This window comes from Perissodus microlepis, chromosome 3 (genome assembly GCF_051167445.1).
Source record: "Perissodus microlepis isolate ML-2025 ecotype Zambia chromosome 3, ASM5116744v1, whole genome shotgun sequence".
Lineage (NCBI taxonomy): Eukaryota > Metazoa > Chordata > Actinopteri > Cichliformes > Cichlidae > Perissodus > Perissodus microlepis.
This window is the reverse complement of record NC_140463.1, coordinates 8,066,746-8,091,505: the sequence shown is the minus strand read 5'-3', so window position 1 is coordinate 8,091,505 and position 24,760 is coordinate 8,066,746. Positions and strand designations below refer to the sequence as shown.

At 41.0% G+C, this 24,760-nt stretch overlaps 2 protein-coding genes across 2 annotated transcripts; both read left to right on the top strand.

Moving 5' to 3' along the window:
• The first annotated feature begins 710 nt into the window (after window positions 1–710).
• On the top strand, window positions 711–6,867 carry LOC146389734 (sodium/hydrogen exchanger 9B2-like). The gene is made up of 12 exons (XM_084917897.1): window positions 711–813; window positions 958–1,128; window positions 2,064–2,206; window positions 2,311–2,438; window positions 2,627–2,708; window positions 4,911–5,004; window positions 5,085–5,191; window positions 5,278–5,427; window positions 5,563–5,671; window positions 5,862–5,998; window positions 6,482–6,656; window positions 6,757–6,867. Exons 1-12 carry the CDS (start codon window positions 711–713, stop codon window positions 6,795–6,797), a joined length of 1,440 nt encoding a protein of 479 aa, XP_084774023.1. The 3' UTR covers window positions 6,798–6,867.
• A 5,382-nt stretch (window positions 6,868–12,249) lies between these two features.
• LOC146389733 (high affinity immunoglobulin gamma Fc receptor I-like) lies at window positions 12,250–24,545 on the top strand. Its single transcript, XM_084923058.1, has 9 exons — window positions 12,250–12,297; window positions 12,749–12,784; window positions 16,331–16,445; window positions 17,973–18,121; window positions 21,341–21,580; window positions 22,028–22,294; window positions 23,272–23,520; window positions 23,632–23,766; window positions 24,400–24,545. Exons 1-9 carry the CDS (start codon window positions 12,273–12,275, stop codon window positions 24,501–24,503), a joined length of 1,320 nt encoding a protein of 439 aa, XP_084779184.1. The 5' UTR covers window positions 12,250–12,272; the 3' UTR covers window positions 24,504–24,545.
• Window positions 24,546–24,760: the final 215 nt, after the last annotated feature.

Sequence of the window (24,760 nt, the reverse complement as noted above, 5' to 3'; positions counted from 1 at the left end):
GAAACCTCAGCAACCTGGTTGTAGTTGAGGGTTTAAAGTTCTCATGAATATTAATGATAATAAAGTTTGTGGTTTAGGCGTTGTGTCCCGTAAGGGCTCAGTCACACAAGTGTAGAGACTGGTTGGCGATGTCCTAGAAACAGTCCGTTGCTAGGGAAAAATGAAAATTCACCATCTGGTTGCTGGAGTTTGCTGGCAGACACTGTTTAACTTATTGCTGAAGACTCAGTAGGTCACTGCTCTGACCGAGAGAAAGGCCGGTATAAAAATGGAAATGAAAAAATTATATATTTCCCAAACAGTTGGTCAGTGGTTGCTAGCTGTCTCTAGGTGAAATAAGTTGCAAGTTGTAGGTTGCAGCAAAAATGAAAACGTTTTTTCTTGAAAGACAAATGTTCTACATTTGGCAATAGTTCAGACAAGCTGGCGTCTTCTATGCAAACTACTGGTGTCTGCAGCAATCTGTTGTTGTGACCAAAGCAGGAAAGAGGAGACCTCCAGGGTGGCATAATTTACATCTTTACAACTAGCAACAGTGGGCAACCTTCAGCAACCAGTCACCAGCTTGTCAGGAATACACCTTTTCCCTAGCGATCACTGGTTGCTATGTTGTCGCCAACTAGTATCTAGGCAAGTGTGACATAGTGATTAAGACCTGATTATATATATTAGATGAATATCAGAAACTGAAAAAACATCTGTATGAACAGATGAAGACGCCATCATCTGACTCTTCCTGCTGCGCGTCCTGTATCAGTCTGAAGGACAGATGTCCTCGACCTCGGGGAATCGTCAACCTGCTCATCACCAAAGGTAACGAACACTCATGATGTCTGTGTTTGTATAAGGTAACATCCTCAACTATGTGTCTTCATTAAATACTCTACCTGACCAGCAGCACTGTGTAAATGTGTCCTGTCAAACTGAATCTTAATGGGATCTCACATCTGCTCGCAGTGTGTTTGTTTGCTCTGCTGTTCGGAGTCGTCTGGTCCATCACAGGAAAAGAGTGTTTACCTGGAGGGAACCTGTTCGGCATCATCATCCTCTTCATCTGCTCCGTGCTGGGAGGGAAGCTGGTGGGAATGATCCAGCTGCCCACACTGCCCCCCTTTCCTCCACTACTTGGTACAGCCCAGTAACTTATTGTGTTGTAGTCTCATCCAGATTAATAGAGGTCATGTAAAACTTAATAAATACTTCCTGTGTTAAATGTAGAGCTTACAGTGTAGCAAGTTCCCAGCGTTTATACTCGAGCGCTGTTATGTGCTGCAATTGTGCAGCTAGAACACTAGGGGGTGCTGGGATTTCTCTCTTTGAGAAGGATCCATTCTCCATCAATCCAACCACTCGCTTTCAGTCAATGTTTTGCATTATAAATATGTTCTACTTTCAGGGGTGTAAGCAATGTTATGTAGCGGCTTTTGTTTGAAAAACACAAACACAAAAGCTGCCACATATTTTGCTTTTTTTGTAGTTTTACTAAAGTTCTTTTGTAGTCCATTTGAAAGTTGTGGTTGGTGGTTGTGAAAGAAAAAGTCAAGTTCGACTTGGCTCAGTTTTATCACATGGGCCTCTGCTATTCAGTGTTCAATGCTATTTTATTTTCTTATAAGAAGGAGAACAGTCCCCATATGTGACATAAATGGACATTTGAATATTGGAACATCCATGATACACACCAAAATAATGCATAATAGGAAAGTATAAAGGCAATGTTAATCCACTCTATAATACAGCCTGCATCCCTAACAGTACTTCATACATACAAACTTTTTCCACTATATTACCTGAAAATCTTCACTGCTTATTATTTCTTCATGTCAGTAAAACTTGAATTGTTGTCCCCTTATCCTATGTGCAGTATCTATCAGTAAGTATATGTAGATACATAGACGTACATTGCGATTTCAAATAAAATACAATTAAATTCCATTTAATTTTAGGGGATCACACCCTCAGTCACAGGCCATATCACAAAGTGCTACCACACATTATGTTAGTTATGGTCCTTACAACTACAGCATGCCTGTACAAACGTGTGTGTGTGTGCGTGCGTGTAGGTATGCTGCTGGCGGGTCTGCTATTGCGTAATGTTCCTTACGTAACGGACGCCATCTTCATCGACACTCACTGGTCTGCAGCTCTGAGGAACATCGCCTTGTCCATCATCCTGACCAGGGCTGGTCTGGGCCTCAACCCTGAGGTACACGAACAGTCAAATACTGTATGCAACATACAATTCCTGACATGCTGGTAGTTACACACAGAAAATCAAATGCGGTCTCTTAAATCCTTGTTTGCATGCAGGCTTTAAGTCGACTGAAAGCAGTGTGCGTACGTGTTGCAGTTGGACCCTGTATGGTGGAAGCCTGCATTGCTGCTGTGGTTTCTCACTTCCTGCTGGGTCTGCCATGGGTTTGGGGTTTCATACTGGGGTAATTTGCGCACACACATACACACACAATGGTCTTAGTCAATACTTTAGTTGACATGTTGGAATCTCTTTAAACAGACTTTAAACAGGTGGTTTCTGCATGTTAATTGCAGCTATTTCTTTCTGTATGGCTGATCCAAAGTAAGTAAAGTGACACTCACTGTATCTGTGGTGTGTGTGTTTGTGCAGTTTTGTACTGGCTGCCGTTTCTCCAGCAGTTGTTTTTCCTTCAATGCTGCTCCTGCAGAGAGAAGGATATGGAGTGGAGAAGGTAAATTATCACCCGTTACTATCATCACTACATTTGACTGATGAAAGGTTCATCCTGCCAGAAGGGGCAGCGTATGGGTGGAAAAAGAGATGAGCCTGAGATGAGTCTATAGACATGACAAAACATGTGTGTAGGCTTATGCAGAGGAAGTATAACCAAAAAATAACAGCCATTACAGCAGTTCTAGAGGACTCCTAGCTCCATCAACACATTCTGAGTGATTGCTAAGCTTCCTAATTGTGTCCTAGCCCCTTTACAAGGACCCACAGTGACCTCTAGGAGACCCACTGTGGTCCTTAATACCTTCTACAAAGTTACAAGCTTAAGCAGAATCAGAATACTTTATTGATCCCTTATTGATCACTTATCAATAAGGTATTAGTCACTCATTAGTCACTTATTGATAAATAGCTGGATAAGAAGAAGAGCATGTGCAACAGGGGTGTAGCTGTAGCAGTAACCAATGTGTTAAGTGGATGAGTTGTACAGGGAGATCGTCAGGGGCAGGAATGATTTCCTGTGTCGTTCAGTGGTGCTTTTGGGTAATCTCAGTTTCTCACCTAACGTGCTCCTGTGCCTGACCAACATGTCATGGAGTGGGTGGGAGGTTTTATCCAACATTGTCTTTATCTTGGACAACATCTGCCTCTCCAACACCACCTTAAGGGAGTGCAGCTCCATCCCCACAACATTACTGGCCTTACGGATCAGTTTATTGAGTCTGTTGGCATCTGCGACCCTCAGCCTGCTCCCCCAGCATGCAACAGCATAGAGGATCGCATTGGCCACAAAAGACTCATAGAAAATCCTTTGCATTGTCCAGCAGATGTTGAAGGACCTCAGAGTCGCCTCAAAAAATAGAGACGACTCTGGCCCGTCCTGTAAAGTGCTGTGGTGTTTTTAGCCCAGTCCAGTTTATTGTCAATGTGTACTCCAAGGTATTTATTGTAATCCACAATGTCAACACTGACCCCCTGGATTGAAACAGGGGTCAAGTGTTTCCTGATCTCCTGAAGTCCACAATCAATTCCTTGGTCTTTGCCATGTTGAGCTGAAGATGATTCTTCTCACACCACGTGACAAAGGAGTTGACCACAGCCCGGTACTCTGTCTCATCATCCCTGCTGATGCATCCAACCACCGCAGAGTCATCAGAAAACTTCTGAAGATGGCAGGTCTCTGTGCAGTGGCTGAAGTCTGTGGTGTAGAGGGTGAAGAGGAGAGACGACAGTCCCCTGTGGTGCCCCTGTGTTGCTGATTACCTTGTCAGACACACTGTGGAAGACGCACATATTGTGGTCTTCCTGTCAGGTAATCAACAATCCAGGACACCAGAGAAGCATCCACCTGCATCGCTGCTAATTTATCACCCAGGAGTGTCGTCCTGATGGTGTTGAAAGCACTGGAAAAGTAAAAAACATGACCCTCACAGTGCTCGCCGGCTGGTTCAGGTGGGTGTAGACACGATTAAGCAGGTTGATGATGGCGTCCTCAGTTCTGAGAATAGGCTGGTAAGCAAACTGAAGGGGATCCAGATGTGGTCTGACTATGGGTCAGAGATGGTGCAGGTTGAGCCTTTCCAGGGTCTTCATGATGTGGGAGGTCAGTGCCACGGGCCTGTAATCCTGGGGGCCACTGGGATGTGGCGTCTTTGGTACAGGAACGAGGCATGATGTCTTCCACAGTACTGGGACCCTCTTCAGACTCAGACTCAGCATGAACAGTTTATGGAAGACTCCACAAAGCTGGGGGGCACAGGTCTTGAGGATGTGGAGACTCACTTCGTCTGGTCCAGCAGACTTGCTTGAGTGGAGTCTCCTCATTTGCATCTGAACCTGGTCTTGAGAGAAAGTGATGGGTGGTGGAGGGATGTCAGGAGCATCCCTTGAAGCTTTTACTAGGATAGTGATTCAGTAACAATACCCTTCTAAAGGATTTGTAAACCTTATCAGTTATCCCTCCAAATTAATCCATAAGCTTGTAATACACAAGTACTTTCAGCTACTTAGTAGTAGCTACTACAGCTACTTCTAAAAGTCTTAAAATACTTGTAGGTTATTTAAATGAAAGCGACACTCCTAATCAAACAAAAGAGCTCAAGGCTCCTTCAGGATTGACTAATAGTTAAGCTTCATCAACCCAAGAGCTTCCAAAGGGTCAAGAACATTTAAAGCTCTAATATCACTGTGTGTTGTTCTTCAGGGAATCCCCACCCTCCTGATGGCTGCTGGAAGCTTTGATGTTATTCTTGCCATAACAGGATTCTCTACTTGTTTGGGAATCACCTTCTCTACAGGTCAGACAAAATGTTTCTGTCCTGTGCTGTTCAGTTCGTTCTTTTCTAGTCTACATGGTCTGGTTGTGTTTGTCCTGCAGGTTCTACATGGATGAACATACTGAAGGGTCTGCTGGAGGTGGTGGGAGGCATCGTAGCTGGTATGATCCTGGGCATGTTCTTGTACTGCTTCCCCAGCAATGACCAGGTTTGACATTATTTTTATATTAATATGATTTTTCTTTCTTTAATTGTTCATAAAATGTGTCCTTAATATCTTCTGTCTGATTGCAGGAGGATCTGGTATTGAGGAGGACCCTCATGTTGCTGGGTCTGTCCACATTTTCAGTCTTCACCAGTAATGTTATAGGTTTTTCTGGAGCTGGAAGTCTCTGTACACTGGTGCTGGCTTTCCTGGCTGCACTGGGCTGGAAGACTGAAAAGGTATCATATATCAGGATCACTTTAACCTGCATCCCGCCCCTTGGATTTTGCCATGTTTACCCTAAATCAACATGTTTTTTAATGGCTGGCACCATGGAATGTGGTTAATCCAGGTATCTCTAACTTCGCAATCAGGCACCAGTAGCAGAAATAGTGGGCCGGTCATGGGATGTATTTCAGCCACTCCTGTTTGGTCTGATTGGAGCTGAGATCACGATTAAAGCCCTCAGCCCAAGTACTGTGGGTAAGAACATTATACTACCAGTATATTTCAGTTAGACTTTGCTCCATTTGTGTCTAGATTTTGTTCTCAGTTACTAGGAGCCCAGTGGGCCCAGTAATCAAAGAGCTTTAACCTGCAGAGCAAAACATTTCACTGCTTCAAGAAATTTAAGATATTGGTTTCCTCTTTGTTGTTGTGTCTATGCCCTTAGGTCTGGGTATGGCCTGCATTCTTATTGGTCTGGTGATCCGTCTACTTGTCACCTTCCTGTTGGTTCATTATGGAGGATTCAACCTAAAAGAGAAGCTCTTCATTTCTGTGGCCTGGCTGCCTAAAGCTACTGTGCAGGTCTGTGAGTGTGTAATCCTGATATTAGACTGCTAGAAGATATTCATATTTCAAGAATAATGTACCCGACTTTATTAAACCAGAACTAGAAGCACCTCAGACTTATCTAAAGCATCCATAACGTCTCTTAACACTCCCAAAATGCCACTGGTGTCCAGAACAGCCACTAAAACTATCCACACATATCTTGTGTTTTATAAACCACTGAAATCACTAAATTGAATTGATTAGAACTACCTACATGGCTCCTGAATTCTCTTTATTGACTTCTAAAACCTAAATTACTACGATAATCTCACAAACATGTTCTAGTTTGTCATTAGTCATGAAACCCAAGGTCCTATACATCTTCCTCAGTTATGACTAAAAACTAAAAACGTACCTTTTGGTTTCCTTAAAACCACCTCTGTGATTTTAATGATACACTCCTTCATTGTTAATCTGCACTTCTCCTGAGCAGTTATTTATGTCTGTATGTGCTAGGCTGCCATTGGCTCCAAGGCATTGGACATGGCGAGGAAGGAAGGGGACGAGGCCTTAATTAAGTTTGGTTTGGACGTGCTAACATTAGCGGTGTTAGCCATCTTGACCACAGCTCCAGTTGGTGCACTGGGTATCGGACTGGCTGGACCACGTCTCCTGGCCCGGCAGGTCAAAGGTCATTAAAAACATCTACACACTGTGTAGTGGCTTCATAATTTTACTCTAAAATCACTGAATGTCTTTTTTCCCCCCTTTTCTAAAAATCCCGACCTCAGCAGACGAGACGGAAGGTGAAGCTACACCATCTTACCTGTGAGAGTATTACACCATCTTATCCACCTTATACTTCTAATCAAATAATTGTTGAATCATTATACCTCCATAGGCCACATTATGCCTTTGATTAAAGATTGTGAAATCATTACACTGTTTTATGATGCGTTATACTACTGAGTTATAAGAAATGCTGTTTGTGTAGAATCATGGCCTTCCTTTTCTGATTACAAAGAGAACAGAACATACTGTAGAGTTTTTCTGCCCCATCTCATCAGGAGATGAACTCTGTTTGTTAAGCGTCACATGTCTGAGCTACACCGGTCTTATATATACTGGTGGAAAACCCCCATTTTTGTATGAAAGATGAGGACTCGTCTGCAAGCACTCGTCCACTCCTGGCCAAGTGGCAGTTAAATGTTTTTACAGGTATTGTTACTACGTCAGTGGTTTTGCTCTGCAAGGGCATCACCAACATGTCCTTTGTAGTGTTGTAAACTATACTATGTTGATTTTTATGCAGCATTTGTTTTTGTTAATTCAATTATTAATTTTACATTACACTGTAATGTTATCAGCTCATTAGCAGTGACAGTATGTGTTTTATAAACCAATTCCTGGTTAGCTAGTGTCAATATAGGCTAAAATATATTTGCCACACCAGATTTAATTTTTTTTACTTCAGTTTTTTCTGTTTTTCTGTTTGTCTGTTGAATAAATGAAGTAAAGCTGAGGTCATTCATCATATGGGGAGTGGTAGAGTTTAGCTAGCATGCTAGTCTGATGTGTTGTTGTTTTTTTTTTGGTTATTTTGGTGTGGTGGACTAATGTAGATAGACTTGATGTTGGAAGTCAGGTCTTTAAAATTACACCACATTCAATAACAAAAAACAAAGCAATTATTTCTGATTTCAGATTTGATTTGTTATAAAAAGGTATTTTTTTTTAATGTTATATGTGTTTAAAACATGCAAAAAGCAAATATTGGATACAGATTAAGTAAATTATGGCAGTAACTGATGCTTTTCCTCTCAGAGGCTGGATGTGTGCCTTGGATGTTCTACTGAAAAACCAATGGCAGCACAAACTTGACACTAATCATGGGTCTAAAGATGAAAAACGACATGTACTTGAGTTTGTTACTCAAATCCCTGTCCACCAGCTGCTGTCTGAACACACTGAGATTTAATTATAGAGGACTTTTAAGATCCCCCAAGTCCACCAGTGATAGCAGTATCAATACCTTTTAATGCTGCTTGTTAGTAAAGTGGACGTCAACAGGAAAAGAGCAAAAACTGAGCTGCTGTAGGCGTTTCCTCAACTTGACTGGACCAAAGCACTTAAACACCAACCGCTTGATGGAGGCAATGACTGGCAGCTATCAGGTCTTAGAAATAACAGTAGCTTAAGCTAATAGCTAAATCCAAGTGCCAGTATTAATGCAACAAGCCTCCCCACCACACCCGGAAGCAAGCAAATAAGTCACTACACTGCTTAATAAACCAATAAAATGGATAGTATAGAGGAGGACGAGAACACCTGTAACTGTTGTAGAGCCTGATTAACACTGCCTGGTTATCTGGCTGAGTGCTGAATGAGCCAGCTGTGCTCTTGGGTGTGCCAGGACAGCCACACAACATCTAAGTGTGTGAAGAGGACTTTTGATTTACATTAAAAAAGTAGAGTCTACTAAATAGATATCGTTTAAAGCACTGCAGCACAGCATGCTCTAGTTGCTATAATAAAATATCATGGTCCACAACACTGAATGTGTGCTTTAGAGCAGGTAACGCTATAACATTACCTGCTGTTCACCATTCGTGGCCTCCCTGTTTCGTGGATTTTTTGTGTGCAATTTTGCATGTTTTTTTTTAAACCGCATTGTGTTCTGCTTCCTCATTGGCTGTAGACCATTGTCAATCAGTCTCGTGCCGTGTCTCCTGTACAGTACAGAATGCATTCAGCTTGTCAAATTCCCATAAATCTTCGATCACTGCAGTGTGACTCTGAAGTGTTGTACTGTAAGTTTCCTCCCCAACATACAATGTTGACGAAACGTTTTGCAGTCAAAGGCACCTGTGGTAGCACCCAAAAGGCTGAGGAAGATGCTAACCATTGCACAAAAAGTTGGACATCTGGACATGCTAAAGAAAGGTAGAAGTTACCGTATTTTTCAGATTATAAAGCTCGCTGGATTATAAGGCGCATTAAGCGAAACAAAACAGTCAGATAAGTTAAACTTTACTCAGCTCATTCTTCTTGCTTCCTCTACTTCGAACGATTGATTCATAAATGTTGAATTCTCTGGCAGCTGCTCTATTCCCATGTTCTGGACCTGAAAACAGGGTTTGATCTTTGGTTTCATTCTATAATACTGGACTTATTTTTCTACGATGGTTTGAACTTTGAGAGTGTTTAAAAGTGTGAAAATATTCATGCCTGTCTGAGATAAGTGTATAAAGCATGTAGTGAGGGGTATTACAGCCTTAAAACATCTATAATAATTATAAAATATAAAGCCTGCTACCATGTATGTATACCACAATACATGTGGTTTAAAAGAGCAAAGTTGGTAAAATCCCAGAGCTCAGGCATTCGAAACAAGACCTCACAAACCATTTATTTTGAAAACAGTTCGCACCAATGTCAGCACGTTACCACAGGAACCAAAGACCAAGTACAGTCAAGAACAGAGGTGAGAATATTCACTCACATATTTTAAAATATTTTTTCATATATTCTTTGGGATCTCATGTAATATTGGTACCAAACCATTATCACACAGCTACTGGATTTCAGTGCAGATTATAAACCATCCCACACACATACTTATAGTCTGTAACCCAACCCTGCCACATGCAGATAAACGCTGTGTGTCTCCAGACTTGCAGTGTTGGTCTTAGTCACCGCCTATTACAACAGTGAACATCCAGGGTTTGGGCATTGAATCGGGGGTGGAGTACAAATACCTGGGTGTTCACCTCAATAACAAACTGCATTGGTCCACAAACACAAATGCACTCCAAAAAAAGGGTCTCAGCCATCTCCACCTGCATGAGCCTGTACGAGCGCTGAGCAGCTCGTTCAGCAGTAGACGTTTACACCCACATTGTAGGAAGGAGCGCTACCGCAGGTCATTCTTACCAGCAGCTGTTAGATTAAAGAACACAGTTTAGTTCTGTACAAACTAATTTCAGTTGCTTAAGTATATAGGACTACTTTGTGTCTATATTCCTCTTGCTATAAGAGCTATCTAACATCAAAATGTCTAATTTGTGATAATAAAGGTTTATTCTATCCTATCCTATTCTGAACTATTCTAATAAATAGTTCAGAATAGGAAAATAGGAAACTATTCAAATACTCACTCAGATTCACAACCATCCTGAGTTAAACTGAGTTGCATGACAAACACAATGAGACGCGTGTGTTTCCTGTTTCTGCTCGTCACCTCAAACAAAACATCTTCAGTCATAACCACAGTCAGTCAGACAGACACCAGTGGAAAGAAAACCCCCGAAGTGGAACTGTGGTCTTTTTAAATTTTTGCATAAAGGCACCAATATCAGCTTTTGTAGCATTCGCTTTACAACCATAATTAATACTTTATGACTGAAATGTGCTGCAAAAAGGTTGAGGTGATATCGCTGTTTCAGGCCATGCATAAATCACAGGTGGTAATGCCCAGGTTGATGAAATAATCAACAAAGCACAAACAATGGGCTTTCCGATTCTACAGGTGTTAATTCTTGACATACTGTGATAAAATACTTGCCACAGTTTGGCACCATGGTGCAAACCTTTGGCTATTTTCAGGAAGCTAGATGTGCGAGTGTGGGTGGAAGACATCTAAAGAGAAAAGTATTACTGAACAGTAAAGGCACGAGTAGCAATTTGTCCAGATGGCCACAAGAAAGAAAGTCAATCAAGACTTGTAGGCACAAAGAAAGTTTGGATTTATTTAACTGTTTAATGTAAGTTGTTTGTGTTTTCTGCATTCATTTAACCTCAAGGGCTAATTGTTATTTGCTGCAGACCAAGTGAAAGCATGTGTAATGGACCTAGCTACCATGACGTCATCACTGAGGTAAAGCAGAAACATGCAAGTCCCTGTTAAGTCCATGCATGAAGCCTCGAGCTATATTTACATCACCATCTTGGTATTTTGAACCCACGTGAGGTTGGTTAGGGTGGATCTTACTATCGAAGTGAGAAAACTGCACACTCACTAGATAATAACTTGTTATTAACTCATATGCCCATTTTTGTTAATACTGTCCACAGTTCAAATAAAGTTATTATTTTCAGTTCATTACTAATAATGTGTGTCTGAGGATGTCCTGAAGAACCTGTAGTCCAGAGGGGAAGCTTCAAAGTGTTCAGTGACAGTTCTGTGTATCCAATCATATATTGTATAACAAGACTCTGTTAACAAACAGCTTGGTTCATTTAATTGTACAAAATGTAAAATGTCTCCACATGTCCACCTATCCTGGATCATGTGACAGAGCCAGTGCGAGCTGACTGTGTGTTGAGCGAAGGAGGAACTAAATCACAAACACAAAGCGAGCCTTTTATCGTGGCGGAACATGAATACAAAAATAAAGCAAAGAGGCAAACAGGGGTAAAACTAAACTGGAAGAACTAAACTATGATAACTGACATGAACATGATTATGAGCAGGAGCATGATGGACGCTACAGGACAAAACAAGACTTGAAATATGAACATGCCCCAAACAGAATCATGAGAAAATACTAGAACCTGACGTGACGTGAAAGAAGGCAAAAAGACAACCTGATAACCATCTGCTGCTGCATTCTGGGGTGGGTTCAAGAGAGCCAGCTAAGCGATGTAATCTCCCACTTAACGGAATCACATGGCCAGAACAGCATGCCCAGGAAGCAAATTATTGGATGCCCGATGATCGTTGTGCCAACTTTAACAGTGAAATTGGTTCACTGGGGCCTCCGCCATCAACTGCTGCCCAGCAGGGGCACTGTGGTCTGACTCAAGTGGACTTCAGAAGAACTGCAGTTTTTGAAACGTATGATTTTTGATTATTTGTTGTTACACATGGTTTGAAACTATGAGTAATAAGTGACGCCCCCACCCCCCCCCACACACACACACAGACACACACGAAACAAGTGTACAGTTTGTCCATGCAGTTGGCTTTTGCCTTTTTTTACTGTGCTGTGTCAAAACAAGCGCTGACCTTTCAAAAATGCAGAGAGAGGATGTGTGTTGTGTCTTATTTTCCTGTGTTCGCTCTGTTCACAAAACATTAACAAAGTATAATAGGAAAAAGCTAATCTATGACAAAAGATGCTTTGATTGGAATTACAAAATGTTAATGAATACCAGAGGTATGCAAGGTAAAGGTTAAAATGTCTCATGTTCTTTTTGGTTTGCTAAAGTCTCTCTCTCCCCCCCCAACAGTATGTGGTTTCTTTAACAGGATGTTGTCGCCACTTCTGCTGCAAAACGGTCAGTGAACCTGCAGCGTGCAGACGCTATGAAGACAGTTTTGCTTCTGCTCTGTAAGTACTGAACAAAAAACCCAAAACTTTTTCATCACAAACAGCATACTATATATACTATACTGTAGCTTAAGAACCACAGAGACGGTTTTGGAGTTTTGCTACATGTATTTTGATATATCTCTTTGTTTACATGGCACACTGAGTTAAGTATTTGTGATACTTTGTTGTTTTATCTGATGTTGCTTAGCACTTTTTTTTACTTTTGTTTTTACGTTTATTTAAGTGTTTGTCTAATAGTATGTTTCGCACAAAGCACTGCAGCAATTTCCTAATGTTGTAAATCTGCTCAACATTTGGCAATAAACCCTTTTCTGATTCTGATAGTTAAATAACGACTGAGCTTCACCTGTAACTTTGTGTCAAATATAAGTAACACAAATACATAAACTCAAATGTTTGGGAGTTTTCAGAAGCACTCACACACTGTGTGGTTTGACTTTCATTTCAGTGTTGAGCACCTGCCGGACGTCAGCCCACAGTCGTGGTAAGGTTCAACCCCGTGTGTGTGTGTATGCTAGTGTGAATGTAATGCTAGTAAAAAAATTGTGAGCATTATAGATGTGAACTCTTCATAGTAAAGTAATTATGGAGTGAATATGTTAAGAAGTTACTGGAAGCTTTTTTCTTTTTTAAAATCCCAAATCTGCTCTTCTGCTTCTTCCAACGGTCTCTGCTCGTCTACTCACGAGGCCAAAGAAAAACTCTCCTCCCAAGAAACAGAGAAACAGCTGCATGAGTAATTTCTTCTTCAAAACAAAATCAATTTGGAATAAGGGGTTGGGAAAATGTCCCAAAATGTTTCACCGATCACCAAACAAAACAATAAAACGTCCCCTAACCGTATTGATGAAGTATCTTTTATCAAACTAAGCATTGTTATTGTAGCCTTAGCTTAAGCCACACATTTGTTCCTTGGTAACCACATTCATTTCAGTACACATGGTTTTCATCTCATCTGGTCTTTAAGTCTGACGTCATTAGCTGTGTCTGGGCCCAAACTCCGCTGCAGGTCCCAAAGTCAAATGATGACTGCAGCATTACTGAGAGTTGAAAAACTGTCTAAATTCTTTCATCTGTAATAAAATGATCAGTGTGGCTGCTCTACCAGGTGTAACAATTAAGTTTAACATCCAGGCATCCATGAAAGCAGAATTTATTACATTTAACAGAGTTAGAAGTTAGCAGAGACTTAGCACGCTAGTTTCCATCTAAATATAATATAGCCTGTGCTGACTGAGAGATTTCTTAAACAAATTAAGACGTACAGCTCTGCTATCACTTCCGACATAAATGAAAACAGGAAACTAAACAGCAGTGATGTTTGTAAGGTTACTGAAGTTGGACTAGCTGGTTTATAATGATGTGCTACGTGGTAGCTACACAGCTATGTTAGCATGAGATTAGCATAGTGAAGCTGGAGGGTGAACACTAACTTTTTTCGTCAGTCAGTTTTTTTCGTTAGTCACTAATATACTGCTGCATGCTGGGGTTACATCGTGAGGGTTTAAAAACTGAGCTTTAACATGAATAGTGGTCATAAAAACCAAGAGAGGCCGAGAGTCAGTGATCACTTTTTTTTTAAGATTAAATAGAACAAGATACAAAGCATTAAAACATGTTAAAAACACAAAAACCTTACTAAATGCAGGGTAGTCTGGGCCCGGAAGCAGGATTCATCACGTCATCACTTAAAGACTGGATAGATCTTTGGTGCAAAAATGCTATTTCATGCCTGTCAAACTCCAGAAATTTTTATAGATTCAACTAAAGAAATTGGAGCAAATTACAGCTTTTTGCAGCAGGTAACAAAGTGTCTACAGATACATTTTCAAGTTCTTTGTCAAGTTGTCCACCAGTGATCTGTAAGACAACATGTCACACAGCTGATAAATGTCCGATCAGAGCACAAGAACAAATAACTGCTTTCTTTATTGTTTATTACTGCTGTGGGGCATCATAACAAATGAGTTCTGTTAATCACATTTCTTCTGTGTGTGTGTGAAGTGAAGCACACCATCATCAGATCTCTCAGACTCATTATGGTAACGACAGCAATTGCAAAGCTCAGTTGTTACACTGTTTCACTAACTTGGTAACTCTCTGGGTTTTTGATTAATTCATTGAGTGCATTTATTCACTTTGGTTAACATCTGGTCTCAAATAATAACCCCTCAGAAACAGCACTGAGCTGAAAAATGTCCGCATCAGAATTTGAGCAATTTTATTCAGCAAATGTTCAGAAAGCCCAAAAGAACCACATGCTTATTTTATTTAAATATTGCATGGGAAGGAAACAGGAAGTCAGTCGACTTAGGAGGCACGGCTCTCATTGGTGCAGGTTCAACAGAGAAAGACGCATTTTCTTTAGGCCAAAGTTTGCATGAGTTTACATGACACCAGAGTTTGTAGTGGAGGAAGCTTTCTCAGCACGGGGTTGACTGTTCAACTACTGTTCACACGTAGGATGGTAAGACAAAAGTTACCGACTTATCCTCTTTTCTTACACAGAATATGAGGCTAAGAACATTTTTTTGTTTATTGTTGTTACTGCCATTTCTAGCTACTTTTTTTGTGCATCACTTCTGTGATGTAGTTGTGATCCACCCTTCATTTCTTTATACTTTGCTAGGAAAATAGAAATACCGTATATAAGAGGAAAGAATTTGTCGAATTCTAAAATGCTTAAAATAAAACCTTTATTATTCTGAGCTGCATTAGATAGTCTTCAGGAACAGTTCTCCAGGCTTCTCGACGGATCAAAAATCTTATTTGGATGTTGATGACTATGATTCATGGTGTTCCTGATGGCGTGTTTTTCTATCAAGGTGTACTTTTACTGCAGTGGCAGTGTTTGAGATCATTTCCATGCAGAAAAATCAATCTGCTATCAATCAGATGCTTTTCAGATGGTATTTCATGATAGATGAAAAATCTGATGCTGCTCTTTATAATGACAAGAACGTCAACACCACCAACTGAAGCCCCATAGCACAAAAGATGACTGTACTCACTATTGCACCTCTCTCCTGACCTCCATACATATTGATGATGAATTAAACCAATGTTTTATCATTTCAAATGATCTGTTATGGCTAAAAGTTGTCACTTTCAGTGCAGTTCTTTTGTCAATACCTTTGCCTTTTCTCCCTCTTTCCCTTCTTTAAGAATGGCTTTTATTTTAGCTTCTTTAAGGGTATATGACTAGGTTTTTAGCTAATAGGTATTTGGTGCAAAAAATACTATTTCATGCCTTTCCAATTTTTATTGACTCAACTAAAGAAATTGGAGCAAATTATAGCTTTTAGCAGCAGGTAACAAAGTGTCTACAGATACATTTTTAAATTCTTTGTCAAGTTGTCGGGGTGGCTGTAGCTCAGGTGGCAGAGCAGATCAGCCACTAACCAGAAGGTCGGTAGTTTGATGCCAGGCTGCCTTGGGCAAGATACTAACCCCATGTTGCTCTCCGATGCATCCATCGGAGTGTGAATGTGTATGAATGTTAGATACTTAGCACTTAAACTTAGAAGAAGTGCTTGTGTGAACGGGTGTGATTGGGTGAATGAATTAGTTGTATAAAGCACTTTGCGTGCTCAGGCAGAGTAGAAAAGCGCCAGTCTATTTACCATTTGTCTATTATGTGGTGATACAGTACTGCGTCATGTCTCAAGTTAGGTGTTGGAAGGATTCATTACTTAGTGTTTACAACCAACCCAAACAAAAAACCCCAAAACAAACATTTATCTGAAAATGGTTCGACAAATGAGTGCCAAAGGAGCCAATATCCAAGAAAAGTCTTTGATAGACTTTCAGAAAGCCTGGAGAACTGCTGATCAAACCCTCTTTAAAAAATTAAAAGAAAGTCTTTCTCCTTCAAAGCAAAATATTAAGAAGTGAAATGTGTCTTTGTGTCTAGACACCCAAAAAATGACTGATACTGAAAGGAAAAACCCTACTGTTCTTCTGTTACTATAAACTGTAAAATTAAACTAAACTAAAATTGTTACTGTTACTGTTCTTCTGTCTCTCTCAGCTTCTTTGAAGGTCATTCCCAACTGGTCTCAGTTTTTTGAGTACGAGAAAATTACTCTCAGCTGTGACGAGATAACCTCTGGTGAATGGACGGTGTGGAGATACACTGCAGAAGGGTCAGTTTACCTCTGAAATACCAAAATGCACACAGAACAAATCTGACAGGTTAAAGGAAGACCATTTTTAATGTTTCACTCAACTAACAACAAATCCAATATACATTTAATTTCCAGACACTATTATTCGCCCTTTAGGTGTGTTTCCTTATTTCAGATAATGTTAGTCTGGGTTGTGATTATCTGTTCATATATATTAAGAATCCATAAATCCATCCATATAATAAGAAATATAGTTAAATGCGGTTATATCACTATTCTTATAGTTGTATTCAAAGCTGAATTAGGTGATGTTGCTTCTATTTGCATCTTGAGCTAATTATTGCTGCTTAACAAGTTGAAGCTATGAGGACAACCAAACGTTTGATTTTGACATTTTTAGAAACCTAGTCCTTGAGCAGGGAGTCTGTGTAGCACTTATAACTGCAGATAAAGTAAAACTGTGGCACTTCCTGCTGATTTTGAACTTTGGGCCTACTACAGATCATACTGTGCATTTAGTATCAGTTACTACAGTGATCTAGTTTGGTAAAAAGAGCCATCTTCATGACAAAAAACAAGAACAAAAACACAGCATCTGACTTAAGACTTAATCTTTTTTACCACTTCACCCTGTTTGGAGAAGTATAGTGATAAAAGCATTAGTAGAGATTTAACTCATCTGTCTGGTAGCCAAAGCCTCTCTTTCATGGCTTTTTTGGAGTTAGATTAACTAATGTTAACTCATGTTAACCCTTCTTTGCCTTAAATTGTTTTCTGAAATTTGGGGGATAGTGAATACAAATGATTTAAATTAAAATTTTGGCAGAGGAACAGACTCTGGTATATTTTTTTGCTCAAGTACATTTGATATGCAAACTGGAACAGCCAGCCAGGGATGGAACCACCAACCTAATTAGTAAAGCTCCGGCTCTACCTGGTGTACCTTCAGCCACCGTGGAAAGCTCCACCTATTTAATACTTGGTTTTTAAAGGTCAAACTGGTTACTGGTTACAAACTGTTACAAATGTAACCATGAAAGTTGGTACTGTTTTATTCTTGGGCTTTCAGTCAATGCTGTCAACCTTCACGTATGGCTCATTTACCCTTTTGTTTCAGTATCTTTATTTTTCAGTGAGTAGGGCTACTGTTTCGCAGCAGTCGTATCACTTTCAGTGACAATTTATCTGATGAGTGAAAGCAAAGAAAAAGCAGAAGAAAAGAAACAAATCAGCAAGAAAAATGAAGAAAATATTTGAAAGGTCTCGTGACAAACTACTGAAAAACTGATATTTAGTAAGTTGGGATAAGAGCAACAGAAGCACTTTGTGAGTGATAAGGACACCAGGAGATATCTGGAAAATGCTATTATATCATGTCCTCGTTTGAGAATGTTTGAATATTTTAGAAACTGTTCAGTGTAACATGGAGAGTTAAATCCAGTCCATTACAGAAATAAATTGTTACTTAATTCGTTAATCATTTTAGGAACTGAAATAAATTAATTTCACATGTGTAACTGATTAAAATGTATAATGTGTCCTCAGATTGAAACTGTCTGACTGCACCTCGGGTTGGGGTACTGAGTCTTTCTCTACCTGTGAAATGAAGACAGTCAAGCGTTCTAATTCAGGTGTTTACTGGTGCCAGTCCACACACGGTCACAGCAGTAATGCCATCAACATCGCTGTCAGTGGTAAGCTTCATCAAACTGCATGTCAGCATGACTGTAGGCGAAGCCACATAAATACTCCATCCTTCTGCTTCCTGTTTTAGGACAATACACATACTCAAACCAGGCCTGTTGTGAAATTCAATGTGACTCATATATGCGTGATTTAGATTTCCTCTCTTCATTGAACCTTTGCAACATGCACAAATAAATCAATACAACTGTAACACTGTTACTATACACGGCAGTGTTTTATAAAATGTGACTGTTTAATTTACCATTAGACAGTTAAAGCTCAAAAAACATATTCCCATCTAAGTGGGATCAAAACAGGGAGCAGCTATACACGCTAAAAACCATGATACAATAAATAAAAAGCATATGTAACTGTGGAGAGTGTTATACATAAGCTTATAAAGTGCAGTTAGGCTATATAAAACAGTCTGGCTATACCTCTTGTTGCTCTCCAGTTGTATTTAAGAGAGGCTGAGCAACACAAGCGTCTTCCTTTTTCTGTTTTCCTAACAAAACATGAACATGGAAACACCACAAAGGAGAAAGAAAACATACAGTGCATGGGTTGTCCCTATTACTTTTGTTTCTTTGCACTGAACCAGTTGCTCAAGCATTTGACAAGACAAGCATTTTGACATTTTCAGACGACAGGGCAGCGCTTCTTCTGAACAACATGGCCAGAAAGTGAAAATAACCTCTCACATGGTATGGATGTGGCAGGTGTTGCCAAGTACTTGCGTTTAAGGTACCATCTCAGTGTGTGCCCCTTCATGCTTGAGCCACCATTTCTGGGGACAGTCCTCTGCATCAATAGTTGGCTCTGGCCTAGATCGCTCCACACACTTCTCAATACAGTCCTCCTCCTCATCAGATGAATACTGTGATGCAAGCGTGAGAGCTGATCTTTTCTTAGATGGCTCATATGTTGTTCAGGCTGTGCAGGCCTCTGCCTCTGCCTCTCCCTCAGCAATGCACTGATCAAGCGCCACACCTCAGCCCTGTCAGGTCTGCTAAGATCCTTAAACCTAGGATCCAGTGCTGTCGCAACCCTGAGCCACATGACGCTAGTTTCTTCCTTGTGCTTCTCCATTTTTGCTTTGAAGGTCTCCTTGAACTTAACCATGTAAGCTGAGTCATCCTCTGAGACCTCCATCACTCGCGACAGGTGACACAAAGCTGGCAGCACCACTGAGCAGGAAACAAATTTCTCCCCTCCCAAAAGTTCAGATATATACCTGCAGTTTTAGAGAAACACACTTCATTAAGAATTTGTTACATTCACTTGTATAAGGTTAAAAAGGCCTTTGACCTTTCTGCATTTTGCCAATGCAAGGTTAAATTGACTGTTCTGTGTGATGGCTCGATGAAGGCTGTGTGCGACGCAAGGCATGTGCTCAAATGGCAGCTGCCTGGCCGCTGCAACCATGTTGTGTGCACTGTCAGTGGTCAGCGTGCTGACTTTATGTTCAATTCCCCACTGTCTAGCTACCTGCTTAAAGTGCACGCCGCACGTGTCAGCGAAGTGCCTCTCCTCCGTCTTCATAACAGTCAAAGCATGCGAGTGAAGTTCCCACTGTGGTGAAAAAATACTGTTATTCCAGGGTAAATGGTAAAGGGCCGGCATTTGTATAGCGCTTTACTAGTCACTAAGGACCCCAAAGCACTTTACACAACCAGTCATCCACCCATTCACACACTGGTAATGGCAAGCTACATTGTAGCCACAGCCACCCTGGGGCGCACTGACAGAGGCGAGGCTGCCGGACACTGGCGCCACCGGGCCCTCTGACCACCACCAGTAGGCAATGGGTGAAGTGTCTTGCCCAAGGACACAATGACCCAGACTGTCCGAGCCAGGGCTTGAACCGGCAACCTTCCGATTACAAGGCGAACTCCCAACTCTTGAGCCACGATCGCGCTATGATTACTTGGAGAAGTCCAATGGTCTCCAGTGAGCGCAACCGTATTGGTCTGCCCCAAAGCCTCCTCGACTTTGGTTTTCTCATCTTCATACAAGTTGTGTATCTTGGTTACAGTGGTGGCTCTCGAAGGCAATTCATACGTGCAGTCGTAGGACGCTATGCAAATTATTTCAAGTAGCCCCTCATCCTCCACAATGATAATTGGCCTCCATGCTGTAGCCACCCATTTTGCTATGGCTGTTGAAAATTTGTTGGTTGTAGAATTGTCCAGACGTCTCCTTTGAAAACTATCCAGCGTGGACTCTCTGTGTTAGCTATGTGCTTGGTTAGCAAGTGGTATTTGAGACAGGATGTACTACGGTGATAACTCAGTTCACATTGACAGTAAATTCAAATTCAATTTACTTTGTTTTTGTCAAGAAAACCATCTGGCATTGCATGGCAAAATTGAACTTGCTGTTAAAAAGACCTTTTCCTTTATCTATTTCTGCTCACATCTACAACTGCTGCGTTGCTTCCTGATTTCTGAAAAAAGGGGGCGGGCCAAAGATCACAGGCCATTAATTCTGTGTCAAATAAAATAAAATAAAGGTGTTTAAATGTTTTTGCATTTATGCATTATTATCGCATCAACATTGACATTTGTGTGTTCCCCTCTTGCCCCTGCGGGCGATCTATCCTTCAAGCTCAGGTCCTCTACCAGAGGCCTGGGAGCTTGAGGGTCCTGTGTTGTGTTATGGCGTTCCATGTATGCCCTGCCTGCTAGCATCTTGCACCCTGCTGTATAATACATTTATATATTCCTATGATGCCCCTGAGACAATCCAGCACATTACAGGGCCCAGGAGGAGGAGTGGCAGCAATCTTTCACTCCAGCTAATTAATGAATTAAGACCCAAATTTTTAATTCATTTTTTTTGAAAGCCAGACTTTGTTTTTAAACAACCACAGATATGTTGAGCCATGTAAACCACTCTCTGTCTGAGGCCTTATGATTGCTTGCTGGTGGAATCACCATCTCCAGTTATGAAGCCATCTGTCAAATGGCTCTCTATCGTACCCAGGTAAAGATCTTCAAGGGTCTGAGGTCTTAATTTTTGACTTCTCTGAGTGTTTTGTTTCCCTCCATGCGCCTTATAATCCGGTGCGCCTTATGGTCCAAAAAATAGTAACCTATTTTCTTGGAGACGTTCAGAGACAGTTGATTTTCTTACCACCATTGTTCTAGGTCAGTCACTGCTTCCCTGTAGGCTGTCTCATCACCTGAAGTCAAGCAACAACATTTTTTGCCTTTCTGTTGGTTTAGAGAACCCAGTCATCCTGCAGATTCCTGCTGCCCCTGTGGTGGAGGGAGATAACATCACTCTGCTCTGTAGAACAAAGAATCCCTCCAACAAATCAGCTGATTTCTTTAAAGATGGTATCTTCATCAAAAATGAAAATACATGTCGCATGACCATCTACCAAGCATCAAAGGCTCATCAAGGTTCCTACAAATGCAGCATTGGTGGTCGTGATTCACCATCCAGCTGGCTGCTGATACAAGGTAAAGAACGAAGAATCAAGTCAACCGTAGATCTAAACATTTTAGAGGTATCTAACAGATGGAAAAACAAAACAACACAATTGGTGGTTTGTACAAACTCTTATTATAATCTCGAGCTACCAGAAACCTCCTTACATTTTAAAATCAAGCGACTGAATAAGAGCAGCTGAAACTGAAGTTACTCGGGACTGGAGAACATCTGATAACCATCAGTCACTAGGGAAAAATATGCTGGGTGAGGTCACTCACTCAAAAAACCTGTGATCACTTTGGCTGCTGGAGTATTATTTGTGTGCTTTTCATTTCAGATTAGTTTAGTTTTTGTCCAAGAAAAAAAAGTGAAAAGCAATCAAAGGATCATCTTAAGGTTGTGCAGTTTTTTACTATCTTGAATGCAGCTGAACAAATTTTTAAACACACTGATGTAAAGTCTGCTTCTGTCCCCAGATGATGCTGACCCCCCAACTCTCACACCGTCTCCCAACACAGCTCAGCTGTTTGAGTATAAGAACCTGAACCTGAACTGTGGTGTTCAAGGATGGACAGTAAAGAGGTTCACAACATTTGCTGAAGACCTGTCCAGTTGTCAAGCATGGGGGCAAGTCGTTTCCCATGGCTGCGTCCTCCATACGACCAAGCAGCCTGACAGCGCGGTTTATTGGTGCGAGTCTCCTACACAGCAGCGGAGCAACTCAGTCAACATCACTGTTCATGGTATGTTCAGTAAAAAAACCCTTTAGAAACAGAAACCCTTCAAATTTTCTAAGAATGAGGGACGACTAAAAGTAAACATAATTGTCCCAACACTTGTATGAAAGTTCTTATAAAAGAACCAAGAGACAGATGCAGATACAATTGAAGGGTGCATGTGTGTGGGAGGGGGGCATGAAACCTTGAGAAACTAACCTTTTTCTGAACCAGCTGAAAGGAGGTTGGCCATCACTGTGAATGTCATGTAACCATTGTGTGGCAGGCAGGAAGTGTAACCCAAAGCAGTACTCGCAGCTTTTATTAGCTGTTTTCTACTGAGGAAGAAAAACCACTGACTGTCAGGATTATAGGACCCAAACGCAGGACTCTGTACGATGAATACAGCACTTTTATTTACAGTGCAGCAAATAATCATGACCCGATAAATCCCCATGCGTGATCCCGATGAGTGTGCGTCCCCGATTCCCATGCTGTGTCATCTCCCAGTGTCCGTGGTCCTAGTTTCTGCTCCCTGTGTGTCTATGTGCAACGTGCTTGCTTCGTCCTCTCATTTACGCAAATCTCCTGGAAAATCACAGAGGAAGCCATGAGTAACTTCTACACTCGCAGCAACCTCAAACTTTCTAGCGTACGGTTTTGCTGGGAAACTGATGGGAAATTTCACAAAGATCCAGCGTCGACGGGAGCTCTGTTAAGAAGCTCCCAAGATGAGGTTAATCAGCTGCAGGTGTGTGTGATTACGCCAGGTAGGGGAAAGGCTTTGTTTTCCAGGAAAACCAGGACACACACACACACACACACACACAGGTAACGAGGGAAAGGGAAGCAGGTGGGATGACGGCTGACACTTGCACGGTCTGACCTTAGACCCTACTTCTGTTGGGATTTACACTCCTGGGAAAGTTTGCAACTCTCTTGAATGTTGTTTACTTGTGAGTGATCTTCCTTACTGAAGAATGATGGACTTTATCTCCGAGCAGGTCGAGATACTCCGGTAATCCTGCAGAGTCCCGTCCTCCCCATGATGAAGGGAGATAATGTTACTCTGCTCTGTGAAACAAAGAACACTCAGTCCATCCTCCCAACAACTTTCTACAAAGATAACTCTATTGTTGGTACTGAGCCTAGAGGTCACATGATCATCTATAATGTCACCAAGTCTCATGAAGGCATCTACAAGTGTAACATGAGTGTGGGAGAGTCTCCATCCAGCTGGCTGTTCATTATAGGTAAAACAGGATGACTGAAAGCTTTGAAAGTCCAAAGAATCAAGTGACTGTCATCTTTTTTTTTATTGATTTTCTTTATTTACTGAACCAGCTGTGCTTGTTTGTTTCTAGATCCTGATGCACCCGCCTCACATTCAGATTCAGACAAAAACCTGTCTTCTCTGGGAATGCTGCGCCACATCTTGGTGTACTTTCCATATATAATCTCTACATTCCTCCTGGTCTCTATATATCGTGGGTCTACAGGTAACATTATTATGTTCAAATATCACCTATCCATCCATTTAGTTAAATCCAGTGTTTATCCCTTCCTGTTTCCATTATCATCTATATTTTGTCCTTTGTCCGTCTGCTGCCCAGCTGTGCTCCCAGGTGTTTCCACTCGTTCCTAATCTCCTCCAGTGTATTTATAGTCTGTGTCTGCTGCTGTTCTTTGTCGCGTCCTCCCTCATAATGTGTGTAGTCTCTGTCTAGTTTGTTTTATTTGCTATTACAAATAAAGGCTATGATTTATAGTCATCCTCTGTCTCTGGACGTAGTGCATTCTGGATCCACTGGCTAGCAAACTGTGGTTTGTGACCAAGGTTGGATCCTTCTGCCTGATTTCTGGTGGTCTAGAAGTAGACAGTCTCCATAGGTATGAGGTTTTGGAGGGATGGCAGGAATAGAGAATAGAGAAGCTGCAGAGAGGCAGATAACACTGCAAGGAAAACAAGAAGTGTGCATACATGAAGGGCTATTAGGTTCAAAATGAGAATTGAATCTGAAAGAATTACTTTTGACCTGTTCTCTTTGTTAAACAATCAGTGAAATGTGGGCTTTCAGTTTTTGATCATTTGCATTGTTTCACACAATTAATGCCCACTATACACTTAACAGGAAGAAACTCACATCAAAGAACAATGTCTCCACCCACTGAGGAAGATGAACACAATCCGTATGATGATGCTATGGCTGATGTCACTACTGAGCATAGTTTCTAATAAAATCTTTGTCATGTTGTTTCCCAAACATTTTGCACTTTTCAGAACGAAATACTTGTTTCATGTAAATGTTTTTCTGGTTTACATTTTGTTTTCAATGTTTTTTTTTTTATAAATAAAGATTAAAAGCTGTTTTTACAGCTGACTGGTATTCTTTTCCTGACAGCAGGAATGATCAGTGTTAGAGATAAACTTTTATTTTTATTTGTTTGAATGTCCCCTGATTGGAACATTTAAATGTCACCTCGCCTCTGTTG